Raw genomic sequence first — 17,312 nt, 5'->3', positions numbered from 1 at the left:
ACAGTTATTCTAGGTGGTTTCAAATGCCTTTGTACAAAAATTGAGCTTAAAGAATGGCCTTAAATCTTAGGAATGAGAGCTCAGTATGTAGATATTTAGGAATGTTATTCCAGAGGGATAACAACCGAGAATGAAGTGGTTCTAGCAAGATGTGAATGGATCTGAAGGAATGAGGGTTCTCATCTAATCTGATCTAAATCTTGGGTTTATGTAGAGTCATCCTTGAGAAACAAGGCTCAACTCGGTTAATAATAGTTGTAGTTAAAAGAAAGAATTGACATCATGGAAACTTATCTGCTAGAAAACATTGAAACAGAGCAGTTTTCAGAATTTTTCAAAAAACTTGAGGGGATAAACAGGACCTTATTGCTGTTAATAGATAAGGGAAGGAATGAACAATTTTACTGATAGATCTGGTACCTTTTACAATGGGAAAAGAAAGTTTAAATATATAGATAGTTCTACAGCTCTTGAGAGGAACACAATGTACAGACAGAGGAGCAGGGTATGAGAAATCTGAATAGAAACAACAGAAGACCATAATGAACAATTTGGTATGTCACAGTAATAATCTTAAAAAGAATCTGGTATTGAATGGGGAGCCAATGTTCCACCTGAAGGAGAGGAGTAATCCTATCAAAATTTTTTAGCACCATGTATTAATTCATTTTTTATCCTCTTTATCTGATTGTACTTGGTGACTTTAATATCCATTATGATAATCCTAAGAGGTTCTTTGGTTTAAGGCTTTTCTCTTTGGCATCAGAACTTGGCTTAACTCAGCATGTATCCTTACCAGCACATATAGCAAGACACACTATTGATTTGATTTTTACACAGCTTTCAAATTCTTAGAACTAGTGGCGTAGTAAGAGTGAGAGGCGCCCAGTGGTGGCACCCTTCTTCCGCACGCTCCTTCCCTGCCCCCTCCTGCCATGCACATGCTGCTTCCCTTCCCTCGTACCTCTGTACCATTCCTGGTGCGAGCAGCAACCACCAAGCTGCTGTCACGCCAGCTTCGGCTCATCCGCAGACATCACTTCCTAGGCACGGGGCCAGGAAGTGACATCAGAGGAAGATCCAATGCTGGTGTGACAGTAGGTTGGGGGTTGCTGCTCGCACCAGGAATGCTGCAGAGGTATGGGGGAAGGGAAGTGGTGTGCACACATGGCAGGTGGGGCGGAGTAGTGGGGGGAGAAGCGAGGAGGATAGGTGCCTGCACCCTCACCAAGATGGCATTCGGGGTGGTCCCCCCCCCCATTACTATGCCACTGCTTGGACCACCACTTTTGATTTAACTTTTTACACAGCTTTCAAATTCTTGAACCACCACATCAACCACCACTGTTATACGAGAAGTGTTCATTAATTTATCTAAGTATGAAAAAAAGTAGAAAGCATGTTGAAGCAAGTCTGTGCATGTTATGACATGACTCAAGGTTATTCATGCGCAGTTGCGACTCAGTGCAAGTCTAACATTTCAAGAGACAGGATGTCAAGAGAGTCCTCATGCGAATCAAGTAAGAAACTGGAGTTCCGATCAGTGACAAAATTTCTCCCAAAAGAAGGGAAAAAGCCAAAGGAGATTCATGAATGAATGACTGCAGGTTATGGCAAGTCTGCCCCATCATCCTACTAAGTAACATTTTGGAGCAAGCAATTTAAGTGGGGTAGAGAGTCCATTGAAGATAACCCTCACATTGGACGGTCTGTGGAAGCAAATTCCACAGAAATGTGCAGGAAAGTTGAGGGTTTAATTTTGTCAGACAGATGAATCAAGGTTTCCCAAATAGCTGAAGAAATGGGCATCTTGGCAGGTACAGTTTGGAAAATGATTCATGAAAAGTTGGGCATGTCCAAGGTTAGTGTAAGATGGGTTCCAAGAATGCTGATGCCATGTCATCCATCCTTAACCCTACTCCTCTGCCCTCCAACCCAGCCAGCTGATTAACCATTCCGCTTAACTGAATCCATGGCATCCTGTTTGTCTGTCTTGGCTGTTAAAATTGTAAGCTCTTTTGAGCAGGGACTGTTTTCTTCTTCTTTGTGACTGTACAGTGCTGCAAATGTCTGGTAGTGCTATAGAGATAATTAGTAGTGGTATGTCAGAAGGCCCTCTTACCGTTTTGAATATTGGCCTGTTTATAATCAGGGGGACTTCCAGAAATGAAATCATAAGAACACAACAACATAAGAATTGCCGCTGCTGGGTCAGACCAGTGGTCCATCATGCCCAGCAGTCCGCTCACGAGGCGGCCCTTAGGTCAAAGACCAGTGCCCTGAGACTAGCCTTACCTGCGTACGTTCTGGTTCAGCAGGAACTTGTCTAACTTTGTCTTGAATCCCTGGAGGTTGTTTTCCCCTATAACAGCCTCCAGAATAGCATTCTAGATTTCTACCACTCTCTGGGTGTAAAAGAACTTCCTTACATTTGTACAGAATCTATCTCCTTTTAACTTTAGAGTGTGCCCTCTCATTCTTAATTCAGATAAAACTAAATTCTTCATAGCCTCGCCACACCCACCTATCACCACAACACCACTACGCATTAACAATCTTAACTACCCTATTCAACCAACAATGAAGGTTCTGGGGGTAATACTGGATCAAGGTCTAACTATGAAAGACCATGTGGACTCCCTAGTCAGAAAGGGTTTTTTTACTCTCTGGAAACTTAGGTCCATTAGAGCATACTTCGACGCTTCAGCATTCAGAATTCTGGTACAATCCCTAATACTAAGCCACCTTGATTATTGCAACATTACCCATCTGGCAATCACCCGGAAGCAAATGCAGAGACTTCAACTGATCCAAAACGCAGCAGTCAGGTTGATCTTCAGACTGAAAAAATCCGATCATATAACCCCTTCCTACCGACTCCTGCATTGGCTGCCAATGGAGGCACATACGAAGTTCAAACTGGGATGTCTCTGCTTCAAGGTATTATCTGGTCTAGCCCCTAAATATATAACAGATCTCTTCTCATTCCCAACCAACAGACATGAGAGAAGAGCACACCAGAAATTCGTTTCCCCACCAGCCAGAGGATGCAAATATAAGAGACACCATCAACAACTTCTATCATACCAAGCAGCCTTATGGGGCAAAGACTTGGAAAAACTAATTACACACTCAAACAATTATGGTGAATTTAGGAAACACCTTAAAACATACCTGTTCTCGAAATACCTAGGTAACGAATCAGGACAATAGCCCCCATCGCAATCCCTCCCCAATTTAGATCTTGTAAACTGTTAACCTCTAATCTCTAACTATGAATGTTCCTCACAATTTATGGAATTTTTCTAATTCATTGTAAACCGCATGGAACTTCACGGTCCTGCAATATATAAACTGTTGTTATTTTTATTGTTGCTACTATCAGATATTCACCGCTACACTCTGTAATTCGATGTCTGTGCAATTTATCTTCATTGTAAACCGCCTAGAAGTCGCAAGATTGTTGGCGGTATATAAGAATAAAGTTATTATTCTCTCTACCTTGGAAAGAGTGAACAACCTGCCCCTATTCCATTCAGTAAGACATGGATGAGGTTTACATAGAAAATAGGTTTCTGAATTTTCTCATATGTCTAACTGCAAAATTGCAATTAATTCCTCACTGCCCAGGCAGGGCTTGGGCAGCCCCTCCAGCTAAGATAGGCCTCACCTAGGGTTACAATACATTCAGATTTCCCCGGACATGTCCTCCTTTTGGGGCTGTACCGGGGTGTCTGGAAGGGTTTTGTTTCTGCCCTCGATCATGTCCAAATTTATCCGGATTTCAGCGTTTGTATGTGGGGCAAAAACAGTGGCGGGGGGGGGGGGGGGCATCAGCGTTGGGTGTCAGCCATCAGTGTAGGCAGTGTTGGAGGGTGGCGGTGGCGCAAAATGGAAAGAACAGCACTACTCCAAAGGACAGTGACCCAGCTGGAGCAATCGTACTGCAGACACACAGGCAGCCTTCGTCATCATGCCGTGCTGGTCACCAGTTGGCTGATGCTGCGCAGGGACCTCCTCTTCTCCCTCCCACCTTGTGCATATGCACATACAGTGTTGTGCATGCCAGACATAAAGGACACAAGGCTTGAGGGAGTTGAGGTGAAAAATTGAGAAGCCAGCCTGGACCGAGTCAGACCCACAAAGGAGAGGAAGAGGGCAGGTAAGAAAGCATTCCATTATTAAATTCATGCTTTCTGGTTGCTTGAGACTGAATTACTCTAAAAATTGTTTTGTTTCATCTCCCTTCCCTTCTGTCTCTTCCCCCCCCCCCCAATTTATGTGTCCACCATCTATCCATCTCTCCTCCCCAGCTGGATCCTCCCTACCCACACATTTCTGGTGCACCTCTACCTCCCTTCTGGGCAGTGGCAGCTGGTCATAAGAGGCAGCGCTGAAAATAGGCTGCTGGTGGCCAGTTTGATGAAGGCCTTTCGTTTACCTTGTCAAAAGTGATGCAGCAGAGGAAAGGCCCTGTTAGGGCTGGCCACAAGCAGCCTGTTTACAGCGCTGCCTCTGCTGCTTCGGGTAAGTGGGGGGGTGGGGTGGGGGGAGGTTGGAGGGTCAGGGCCGCTGCTGCTGCTTTGGGGCTTGAGGGAGAGAGGGAGGGGGGTTGACGGATCAGGACCGCCACTGCTACCACTAGGAGATGCTGCCGCTGCCGCTTGAGGATGTAAATGGGGGGATGGAGAGGGGGTTGTTGGGTCAGGACCGCTACTGCTGCTTCATTCTTAGGGGCCCTTTTACTAATGTTTAGTGTGCATTAACATAATTAGTTTATACTTATGGGCTCCTTAGCATTCCATCAGTGCACACTAAGCTACAGTAAAAATAACCCTTTATGTGGTACATTGCAATTAGTTTAGCAGGGTGGCAAGTCAAATGCACGCATGACAAATGCGCGCGTACAAATGCATGAAGATAAGTGAGCGCAAGACATGTAAGCACAAGACAAGTGAGCGCCAAGACATCTGAGCGCAAGACAATTCAGCGTGAATGATTTCTAGTAAAAAGTGCGAACATGACATTTGAGCGCAAGACATCTGAGCATTGACAAGTGAGCGCCGGCCACGCGCTTTTGTCCCGTCACCAGACTATAGCGTGCAGGATCTTATAGTACAGGGATCTCCAAGTCCCTGCTTGAGGGCGGCAATCTAGTCAGGTTTTCAGTATTTCCTCAATGAATTTGCACATAGATCTCAGTTCATAGTCAAATGCTAATGTAACCATGCCTCCTAATAGAGGTGTGTAACTTTCAGTAAGTTCTTCCGCTCACATGTCTTGGCGCTCAATTGTCTGCGCGCGTTTGTCTTGCGTGCATTTGACTATGAACCTTTTAGCAGGGTTTAAAAAATATTTGGATAATTTCCTAAAACAAACCTCAAAGGTCATTATTAAGTTGAACTTCTAGGGGAAATCTTTACGACAGCCTTCTAGCAACTCAGGCAGCGAAAATTGACCCCACCATCACCAAAATGATGATCAAAACAACAGACATCAAAGTGTTTCGGAAAGAAATCAAAACATTTCTTTTCAAAAAACACGTCCTTACTTAACATTCTCCTCCCCAATCGCACATGCACTCTCCCCAGCAAATAACACACTAGTCATCCCCTTGAACCTCATTTACCAAAAATATCCAGACTCCTAAATAAGCATCTCCCTTAGGTATCCATTTAACCTTCTCCTAAATAAGCATCTCCCTTAGGTATCCATTTAACCTTCTCCTAAATAAGCATCTCCCTTAGGTATCCATTTAACCTTCTCCTAAATAAGCATCTCCCTTAGGTATCCACTTAACCTTCTCCTAAATAAGCATCTCCCTTAGGTATCCACTTAACCTTCTCCTAAATAAGCATCTCCCTTAGGTATCCATTTAACCTTCTCCTAAATAAGCATCTCCCTTAGGTATCCATTTAACCTTCTCCTAAATAAGCATCTCCCTTAGGTATCCATTTAACCTTCTCCTAAATAAGCATCTCCCTTAGGTATCCATTTAACCTTCTCCTAAATAAGCATCTCTCTTAGGTATCCACTTAACCTTCTCCTAAATAAGCATCTCCCTTAGGTATCCATTTAACCTTCTCCTAAATAAGCATCTCCCTTAGGTATCCATTTAACCTTCTCCTAAATAAGCATCTCTCTTAGGTATCCATTTAACCTTCTCCTAAATAAGCATCTCTCTTAGGTATCCATTTAACCTTCTCCTAAATAAGCATCTCTCTTAGGTATCCATTTAACCTTCTCCTAAATAAGCATCTCCCTTAGGTATCCATTTAACCTTCTCCTAAATAAGCATCTCCCTTAGGTATCCATTTAACCTTCTCCTAAATAAGCATCTCTCTTAGGTATCCATTTAACCTTCTCCTAAATAAGCATCTCTCTTAGGTATCCATTTAACCTTCTCCTAAATAAGCATCTCTCTTAGGTATCCATTTAACCTTCTCCTAAATAAGCATCTCTCTTAGGTATCCATTTAACCTTCTCCTAAATAAGCATCTCTCTTAGGTATCCATTTAACCTTCTCCTAAATAAGCATCTCCCTTAGGTATCCATTTAACCTTCTCCTAAATAAGCATCTCCCTTAGGTATCCATTTAACCTTCTCCTAAATAAGCATCTCTCTTAGGTATCCATTTAACCTTCTCCTAAATAAGCATCTCCCTTAGGTATCCATTTAACCTTCTCCTAAATAAGCATCTCCCTTAGGTATCCATTTAACCTTCTCCTAAATAAGCATCTCCCTTAGGTATCCATTTAACCTTCTCCTAAATAAGCATCTCCCTTAGGTATCCATTTAACCTTCTCCTAAATAAGCATCTCCCTTAGGTATCCATTTAACCTTCTCCTAAATAAGCATCTCCCTTAGGTATCCATTTAACCTTCTCCTAAATAAGCATCTCCCTTAGGTATCCATTTAACCTTCTCCTAAATAAGCATCTCTCTTAGGTATCCATTTAACCTTCTCCTAAATAAGCATCTCTCTTAGGTATCCATTTAACCTTCTCCTAAATAAGCATCTCTCTTAGGTATCCATTTAACCTTCTCCTAAATAAGCATCTCCCTTAGGTATCCATTTAACCTTCTCCTAAATAAGCATCTCTCTTAGGTATCCATTTAACCTTCTCCTAAATAAGCATCTCCCTTAGGTATCCATTTAACCTTCTCCTAAATAAGCATCTCTCTTAGGTATCCATTTAACCTTCTCCTAAATAAGCATCTCCCTTAGGTATCCATTTAACCTTCTCCTAAATAAGCATCTCCCTTAGGTATCCATTTAACCTTCTCCTAAATAAGCATCTCTCTTAGGTATCCATTTAACCTTCTCCTAAATAAGCATCTCCCTTAGGTATCCATTTAACCTTCTCCTAAATAAGCATCTCTCTTAGGTATCCATTTAACCTTCTCCTAAATAAGCATCTCTCTTAGGTATCCATTTAACCTTCTCCTAAATAAGCATCTCTCTTAGGTATCCATTTAACCTTCTCCTAAATAAGCATCTCCCTTAGGTATCCATTTAACCTTCTCCTAAATAAGCATCTCCCTTAGGTATCCATTTAACCTTCTCCTAAATAAGCATCTCTCTTAGGTATCCATTTAACCTTCTTCTAAATAAGCATCTCCCTTAGGTATCCATTTAACCTTCTCCTAAATAAGCATCTCCCTTAGGTATCCATTTAACCTTCTCCTAAATAAGCATCTCCCTTAGGTATCCATTTAACCTTCTCCTAAATAAGCATCTCTCTTAGGTATCCATTTAACCTTCTCCTAAATAAGCATCTCTCTTAGGTATCCATTTAACCTTCTCCTAAATAAGCATCTCCCTTAGGTATCCATTTAACCTTCTCCTAAATAAGCATCTCCCTTAGGTATCCATTTAACCTTCTCCTAAATAAGCATCTCTCTTAGGTATCCATTTAACCTTCTCCTAAATAAGCATCTCCCTTAGGTATCCATTTAACCTTCTCCTAAATAAGCATCTCTCTTAGGTATCCATTTAACCTTCTCCTAAATAAGCATCTCCCTTAGGTATCCATTTAACCTTCTCCTAAATAAGCATCTCTCTTAGGTATCCATTTAACCTTCTCCTAAATAAGCATCTCCCTTAGGTATCCATTTAACCTTCTCCTAAATAAGCATCTCTCTTAGGTATCCATTTAACCTTCTCCTAAATAAGCATCTCTCTTAGGTATCCATTTAACCTTCTCCTAAATAAGCATCTCCCTTAGGTATCCATTTAACCTTCTCCTAAATAAGCATCTCTCTTAGGTATCCATTTAACCTTCTCCTAAATAAGCATCTCCCTTAGGTATCCATTTAACCTTCTCCTAAATAAGCATCTCTCTTAGGTATCCATTTAACCTTCTCCTAAATAAGCATCTCTCTTAGGTATCCATTTAACCTTCTCCTAAATAAGCATCTCTCTTAGGTATCCATTTAACCTTCTCCTAAATAAGCATCTCCCTTAGGTATCCATTTAACCTTCTCCTAAATAAGCATCTCCCTTAGGTATCCATTTAACCTTCTCCTAAATAAGCATCTCCCTTAGGTATCCATTTAACCTTCTCCTAAATAAGCATCTCTCTTAGGTATCCATTTAACCTTCTCCTAAATAAGCATCTCCCTTAGGTATCCATTTAACCTTCTCCTAAATAAGCATCTCTCTTAGGTATCCATTTAACCTTCTCCTAAATAAGCATCTCCCTTAGGTATCCATTTAACCTTCTCCTAAATAAGCATCTCTCTTAGGTATCCATTTAACCTTCTCCTAAATAAGCATCTCCCTTAGGTATCCATTTAACCTTCTCCTAAATAAGCATCTCCCTTAGGTATCCATTTAACCTTCTCCTAAATAAGCATCTCCCTTAGGTATCCACTTAACTGATTCCTCCAAAGTTAGGTATCTTTCTTCAGTTGCCTATATTGTGTTCCCCACTGAACCTTGTAACTACTTGAACCCTGTCAAGTTATTCTATCGATAAACCCAGATATCTTATACTTGTATTTCTATACCACAACATGTAATTTACTTAAATCGTTGTAATGTAATTCTCTCGGTAACGTCCTGATCTCTTTTAACTGTAATCCGCTTAGAACCGCAAGGCACAGGCGGAATAGAAATCACAAATGTAATGTAATGTAAAATCTCTAGCTATTCCTAGGATAAGCTGCATGAAATCTGGTTTTCTCTTGCCAGGTACTTGTGACCTGAGTTGGCCACTGTTGGAAATAGGATACTGGGCTTGATGGACCTGCGGTCTGTCCCATTATGGCAGCTCTTATGTTCTTATTCTGCTTATCCTAGAAATTAAGCAGTGCTTTTTCCGAAGTTCATCTTAAGAATGGCTTATGGCAATGAATTCTAGAGTTTAATTACATGTTTTTTGGTTTTTAATATATAAATCTTTATTCTTAAAGCCAAGTGCAACATGTTATACAGTCATTTCATTTTAAATTTATTACTCAGTACATATGAATATAAAAATAGCCTTACTGGGTCAGACCAATGGTCCATCAAGCCCAATAACCCGTTCTCTCGGTGGCCAATCCAGGTCACTAGTACCTGGCCAAAACCCAAGGAGTAGCAACATTCCATGCTACCGATCCAGGGCAAGCAGTGGCTTCCCCCATGTCTGTCTCAACAAAAGACTAGGAACTTTTCCTCCAGGAAATTGCCCAAACCTTTCTTAAAATCAGCTACGCTATCCGCTCTTACCACAATCTCTGGCAATGCGTTCCAGAGCTTAACTGTTCTCGGAGTGAAAAAAACATTTCCTCCTATTGGTTTTAAAAGTATTTCCCTGTAACTTCGAGTGTCCCTTAGTCTTCCTAATTTATGATGGAGTGAAAAATCGATCCACTTGTACCCATTCTGCTCCACTCAGGATTTTGTAGACTTCAATCATATCTCCCCTCAGCTGTCTCTTTTCCGAAACAACACTGTCCAGAAAGGACATGCTAGATGGAAGGGGATAGAGAACAGAGTTAGAGAAAGACTGGGGAATAAGAGGAAGGGAAATGAGAAGTGTGGTATGAGAGACAAGAGATAGAAAGGTGTATGTAAATGGGGTGATCCAAGATGGCGTTTGGTACCTGTGACTGGTGAGACGCTGTAAGAATCACCGATTGCTTCTATCAAATTTAGTCTGCTTTTTCTTCTACGATGCCGAAGAGATGGGGTAGGAACTCTGCTGCAGCCTCGCGGCGCTCTGAGCACCCTCCTCTTCCTTCTATCGAGCAATTTTTGCAGCGTCTTCAGAGGAAGCCTACAATTTTGGGGAGTCGCCTGATGGACCCTGCGGCACGGAGTGACGCTGACCCGGAAGTCCAAGGGCTTGATACCACTCTGAGCCCCGATCGAAGGATTCCACCTCCCCCGCCGCTGAGCGCTAGCTCACCATGTGAAGGGAGTGAGCCAGAAGAAGCAGCACTCCCTGACCGAGAGGCTGAACCATCTGGGAGCCAGCAAGGAAACGTCTCGATGGACTTTCTAAGTCCAGAGACAGTACCAGCAGATAGGAGACCAGTGGGAGGAGAAAACCCGGATCGGCAGACAGAAGGCAGTCAAGGTGAGCCAACTTCGACTTTACATGAGCTTTCCTTTCAATATGCAAAACTGACTGAAGTGACTCTTGACTCAATATGGGACTTGGTTTCCAAACTGGGAGACTCAAAGAAAGTGAAAAGAACTTAAGAATTCAAAAACATATAATAGAGGAAAATAAACAGGAAATTTCCAACATGAAAGAAAAAGTAGGAGAAATTGAAAAAGAAGTAATGATGATTAAGCAAGTTTAATCTACAATAATAAAAGATAATCAAATCATTAGAAGAAAATTGGAAACAATGGAAAATAGTTATCAGGCCAATAATCTGCGCTTGCTGAATTTTCCAAAAGTTCCATCTATAAACCCAAGGGAAATGATAAAAAGGTACTTCATGGAGATATTAAATATCCCCAAGGACTCAATACCTCCTCTCACTCGGGTATACTATTTGCCTACTAAAGTAATGGATCAGCAAGCGGAGGATCAGAAACAGGTTGAACAGGAACCTCAATTAGATTTAACAGCAATTTTGGAAGTATCTGATAAAGATTTGGCTAAACCAGCAACTCTTCTATTATCTGTGGCATTATTGCCAGATAAAGAATGGATATTAAAAATGTTTTTTAAAAATAAAAACAAGGAGTTCCTGGTTTGAAAATTCAAGTATTCCCAGATGTTAGTAAAGAAACTCAGAATCGTAGACGACAATTTCTTTTGTTGAAATCAGGAGTTGCGCAGTTGGGTGGTGTTTTTTCTTGCGCTTTCCATGTAAATGTATAGTAAGGTATCGTGATAATAAATATGTGTTTTTTGAACCTGCCCAACTTACAGCTTTCTTGACGCTGAAACGCCTGGAAAATGAAGGAACAACAGTGGACTTGACTAATAGAATACAAGCTCCTTAATCCAGACACTAGATACCTTTTTCTTGTATAGGATTTATTATTTGAATTTCCTTAAAGTTCACTCATAAATTCTTGGATCCAATATGAGGACTTGAGATTGTTTGAATAGAGAATCTATTGTGAAAAATTATTTTTCTTTTTTTAAAAAAAAAAAAAAAAAGTATAATCAGACAATCTTTCTGTACAAAATGTTTGATTTTGTTAAAATTTAAAACTGATAAATAAATAAAGTAAAAAAAAAAAAAAAGAAAGGTGTATGTAGACAGTAAAATGAGGGAAATTGAAGACTACAGAGTATGAATGAATGAAGAGAGGGAGAAAAATAAATTGAAGAACACAGAGCAAAAAATCAATGTTGGAGATGGATGTAGTGGAGGAGATGAAGAAGACAAGGAGGAGCGAGAAAAATGGCAAATGAACAAAAATCCTGGTACCAGAGTTAAGAGAAGACAGGAAAGCAGAGACTGAGACCAAAATGATTAGAAAAATTAAATAGCTAGACAACAAAGGTAAAAAAAAAAAAAAAAAGGATTGTATTTTTAATTTTGAATAAAGTACAAAACAGCTGAAAGTCTGGGAAGAGGGTGGGGCAGTGCAAGAAAGGATGGAGGACAAGTCGCATGGGGTGCAATTATAGCTTGCTACAGCCCTAACTGCAAACATCAGACAACCGCCTAGGAGAGGGGCGAGGCTATGGATGGAGTTGGGGCGTGGCCATGTATTCTCTTTCTTGTCATCACAAATATGGTATCCCTAGCCTCACCATCACTACAGGAAGTGTGAGGAATGAGGGAGAAGACCAGAAAAAAAAAATGAGACTAAGGACACTATCAACTGAGAAAGTTTGGGAAAGTTAGGTTTTTAGTTCTCTTTATCATTTTCCTTCTGTGCTTTAAACACATCAATATGCTGGCAGGCCTTTCTAATTGCACACAATGTGGTATCAATGGTCATTTGGCAAGATTCTTGAGTAAATAATATGCAAGACTTGGTTGGAAATTAAGTTCAACTAAGGTCAGGAAAATGTAGAAGTTGAAGTTCAGAAAAATATAGCCCCATGATTATCTTGTTCTGTTAAATGTAAACAAAGTAATCAGGTTCCACTCTGGCTCGTATTATATAAATCTGAGTGGCTGAGAAGCAGTTCTCAGCCTCTAAAGCCGGAGCTCTGATAGATATCCAAGAATGGAGCTGGTGGGAGTTAGCATTTTCTTGCTGATAACATGTGTCACCTTATTAATGTTAGGAACGGTCCAGAAGAGAATGAAGCAAGGTATCGGCAAGCTGCCGCCTGGACCCATCGCTCTCCCCTTCTTGGGCAACCTCCAGCAGTTGAACAGAAAACAAGCCTACCGCTCATTCAGTAAGGTACATCATCTACTTAGTTCAGCTAAGCCTAGCAAGGAACTGCTTTATTTAAACAAACTAAGCTTGAATCATATTTTAGAAATAGTCCTATTATCCTATTGCAAGTGAAGGGGGCATGGTGAGACAGAAGCAGATGGGAAACAAGAAAAAAAGCACCAAGGACCATCCAGATTCAGAGATAAATGTTTTATTCTTAGGACCAGACACAGTCTGTGTTTCATTGTAAAAACACCTTATTCAGGGGTCTGTTGAGATTGGTAAATCTGTATGAGTTTAAAAAAAATAATAATAATAATAGTAAAATAACCTTTGAAATATCCAAGATTCTTGAAAATATAAAAGTGTTTTGCTGCATTTGAAAAAACGCTGATTTCTATTAACAAATCTCACCAAAACATCCCACCTCTGTATTGCTCAGTTCTGGTTACCTTATCTCAAAAAAGATATAGTGGAAATAGAAAAGGTTCAAAGAAGAGCGATCAAGATGATATTGGGGCTGGAACTCCTCTCACATGAGGAAAACTAAAGAGGTTAGGGCTCTTTAGCTTGGAAAAAAAAAGACGGCCGAGGGGGATATGAATGAAGTCTACAAAATTCTTGAGAAGTTACAAGGAAATGCTTTTAAAACCAATAGGCAGAAATATATTTTCACTCCAAGAATAGTTAAGCTCTGGAATGCATTGCCAGAGGATGTGGTGAGAGCAATTAACGCAGTTGGTTTTAAAAATGGTTTGGGCAAGTTCCTGGAGTAAAAGTCCATAGTTTGCTATTAAAACAGGCATGGAAGAAGCCACTGCTTACCCTGGATCGGTACATGGAATGTTGCTACTATTTGGGTTTTTGCCAGGTACCTGTGACCTGGATTGGCTACAGTGAAGATGGTTTACTGGGCTAGATGGACCATTGGTCTGAAACAGTAAGCCTATTCTTATGTTCCTAATTGAAGCAATTTTCAAACTATACTTTTTACCCATGAATTTTGTCCCTATTTTCATAGCACAAGTATAGATGTATTTTCACTTTGATGTTTATATGGCTAAAAAGTACCAACAGATATTTTGGGCCTGATTCTTTTACCATGAAATCGTTCCTTGGAGTTTCGAAAATACAGTTTCATAAAGTCATTTAAGTTCTGTTCGAACACGAAGGAAACCAACAAGATAGTTCTAATTGAAGAGTCCATAATAGATTATTCTAATAAAGCAGAAATGTAGTTAAGATCCAATTGAACAGATTGAACATTGTCCCCTCCTGTTACACTCTGGGATTGTTTTGAAGGTATAGGTAAATAATAAATCTTATTTGGTGGAATAAATTCAGCGGAATATTGGAGAATCTCAATCAAATAACTTTTAAACATGTCAAAAGGAGAAATCCCAGATGTTTTAGGAAAATTCAAAATCATATTATCTTTAATAGTGAGTTTTATAGGCTTGAAGAGACTGCACTTCAGTTTGAATTTGGATTATAGAATTTTTTGCCTCAATATTACTTTGGTCCAAAGACCTAGAAATTTCATCAATTTTCCCTCCAAGAGTAAGTACCTCTCCAGATGTCTTCAATGTTACGGCATGAAGTTTCTGCAAAAGATTCCACATCGCCTCAAGTGTCACTACCTCGGAAGAACTTGCCTCTGACGTACTTTCCTTCAGCGGAAGCTTATCCACTTTAGGGCCCCCCAAAATAGGAACTCCTGCTGCAGCACCAGCAGCCTGAGCCCCGAAGTTCTTCTCCTTCAGTGGCAGCCAACGCAGGACAGGGAGGAATAACTGATATCGGGGGTGATAATGATGTTTCGTGCCCCAGCAGGATCGGGCCTTCTCTGCCCTCTCTCGCAGCAGGAACTGACTCCCCATTCCCAGAACAAACTGCAGCGAGGAATGCTCTATCGTTTGTTGGTCAGTCGGTTGCAAGGGCATCGTGGGGAGGACAGCCCTTACATTCCCTTTATGTTTATGCAGCATCTTGTTAGGCAGGAAAAAGAGAAACGCCAACAATTAAGGTAGGAGCAAAATCACAAATGCCAACTTGGACACTCCCCTCCACTCCATGTGATTGTCAATCAACCAATCAACCACTAGGCATCCTTTATAAAATCATGTCTGTTGTCACCTCGGCATGTTTAGGCATCGCTGAGCGTCCTTGTGGTAGATGCCAGGATATTAGGACGGAGCTTTCCTGGCCTAATTTACTGGCATCTAACTACAATGCCTAGCGACACTTAAATCAACCGTGCCTATTCTCCGCTCCTAACTAAGCCTATTTTTTAGGGTACTTTTAGAAAAAACAGGGAACTAAGATTCAATGCTGGAAGTCAGAAAATTATGTTGAATACGTATAAATGAGTCTGACCTAATAAATTAAATGCCCACAGTGAGTGATCACCAAAATTTTTTAGTCCGCTCAGAGAAATGAAACTCCAAGAGAGAAAGGAAACCCTTACTCCCAAAATGGGTTTACCGTCCAGTCATTGCAAACTTCTGAATATCGAATCACTCTCTGAGGCAATATCCATGTTTAAAGTTTTCTTCTTGATTAAACTTTTCTTTTCTTTATGATACTCTACAAAAATACGACCAAACTACCACGGAGATAAGTTGAACCTTTCACACCAATTGAGAATTTTTGTTCGGGTCTCCTAAAGCAGATTTCGAAACGGGGCCACTTTGGGACCCCCCCCCCCCCCCAAGAGAGTTTAAAGATAAGTGGAGTATTCTCATATAATGGGTGACATCTCTGTCTGTATGCAAATCAACATAAATTATTATAAAGAAACATAAATTATCATAAAGAAAAGAAAAGTTTAATCAAGAAGAAAACTTTAAACATGGATATTGCCTCAGAGTGTGATTCAATATTCAGAAGTTTGCAATGACTGGACGATACTCCCATTTTGGGAATAAGGGTTTCCCTTCTCTCTTGGAGTTTTATTTCTCTGAGCGGACTAAAAAATTTTGGTGATCACTCACTGTGGACATTTAATTCATTTAGGTCAGACTCGTTAATATGTACTTTTTATGGTAGACATCGTTAAAAGTCAGAGCGTGGACTCCCTCCTGCCCAATCATTATTGGCAGGGGGTGCCGCCGGGCAAGAGGGCTTGGGCTCCCTCTTGCCCAATCGTTATCGGCAGGGGGGAGTGCCGTCGGGCAACAGAGCTTGGGCTCCTTCTTGCCCGGATCAAGTCGCGGGGGAGGGCTGATCTCTGCAGAAGAGATGGCTCATCTCTCCTGCCACGATGGTGATCACCCACCTCACCTCCGAACCACGGCACTTCAGGGTGAGGATCACCGGCAGGGGAGATGCCTTGCCGCGATGCACAGCTATCTCTCCTGCAGCCATCTCTCCTGCAGCGATAGCTTCAGTAGGCAGGTTGCTGGGGTCGTTGAGCTGCAGCGATCAGTTCAGCGGCCCCTTTTTCGGCACTTATACCTGTTTTGACTTTGTCTAAGTCAAAATGTATAAGTGCCAACTAGACAACCTGCCTAAACTTTTGGTTATACCTGCTGTATGCCTAGGTGTAGGTCAGCCCACATCCCACCCACTGCCCGCCCTTTTCCCTCCTCTAAAAACGCCTCTTCTCGCTCTATGCGTTTAGAGGCAGGGGAAAGGCCTATGCTGGTTTTAGATACGTCTAAAACGAGCTTTGATTATGGGTACTTGGACAATCAGGCTTTTTGATTGTCCAAGTACCCATTTAGGCCACCTTTTAGACATTTTTTTATTATGAGCCCCATAGGGTCTTGCTTTACCTCACTTGGAAGACAGCTGAAGATCAGGGAGGTGAAGGTAGCCTTCTCCGAGATCCTCCCAGTACCAAGAGCGGATGGAAAGAGACAAGGGGAATTGCAAGCTATTAACGCCTGGATGAGACAATGGTGCGAAGAAAGCTTTGACTTTGTGCGCAACTGGACGGCGTTCTGGGGAAAAAGCAAGTACTACAGAAAGGATGGACTACACCTCAACAAGGAAGGAGCAAGAGTATTGGCAGGCAACATGAAGAAGGCCATCGAGAAGGCTTTAAACTAATAAATAGGGGAAAGCCGATAGTCGACCACCAGTCGATGGCACGGACGACAGGATGCCCCGATGAAGAAACCATGGGCTACTACTCATACACAGGAGGGGACGACCTCACAGCAAATAAGGAAGACAAGGCAGGAAGGGACAACTCAGACACAGGAGGGGATGACCGTACAGCAAACAAGGGAGACAACACTGGAGCGGTTAAGGAAACCGTGAAAGAAACAGTAGAGACAGTAAAGAGTAGAAAGTCCAAAAAGGTAACACGAAGAGAACTCAAATGTATGTATACGAATGCTAGAAGTCTAGGAAACAAAATGGGGGAACTAGAGACAATAGCAAGACATGATAAGTTGGAAATCATTTGCATAACAGAAACATGGTGGAATGAAGAAAACAAATGGGACACAGTACTACAGGGATACAAACTATATAGAAGAGATTGAGTAGGGCAGAAAGGTGGAGGTATT

The 17,312-nt window shown here is 41.3% G+C and overlaps 1 protein-coding gene and 1 long non-coding RNA gene across 2 annotated transcripts in view; one reads left to right on the top strand and one right to left on the bottom strand.

Annotated features, from left to right (window-relative positions):
• Nucleotides 1-17,312, bottom strand: part of LOC117364687 — a 238,090-nt gene that overhangs the window by 2,828 nt on the left and 217,950 nt on the right. The gene's annotated exons all lie outside the window — the stretch shown is intronic.
• The window catches only part of LOC117364685 (cytochrome P450 2C23-like), a 49,010-nt gene continuing 44,334 nt past the window's right edge, over nt 12,637-17,312 (top strand). The window contains exon 1 of the mRNA XM_033954158.1: nt 12,637-12,819. Coding sequence (XP_033810049.1) covers nt 12,637-12,819 — 183 coding nt within the window. The remainder of the gene's footprint in view (nt 12,820-17,312) is intronic.

The sequence above is a fragment of the Geotrypetes seraphini genome, chromosome 8, assembly GCF_902459505.1.
Source record: "Geotrypetes seraphini chromosome 8, aGeoSer1.1, whole genome shotgun sequence".
NCBI classification, from domain to species: domain Eukaryota; kingdom Metazoa; phylum Chordata; class Amphibia; order Gymnophiona; family Dermophiidae; genus Geotrypetes; species Geotrypetes seraphini.
This window is presented reverse-complemented; position numbering and strand designations above follow the sequence as displayed.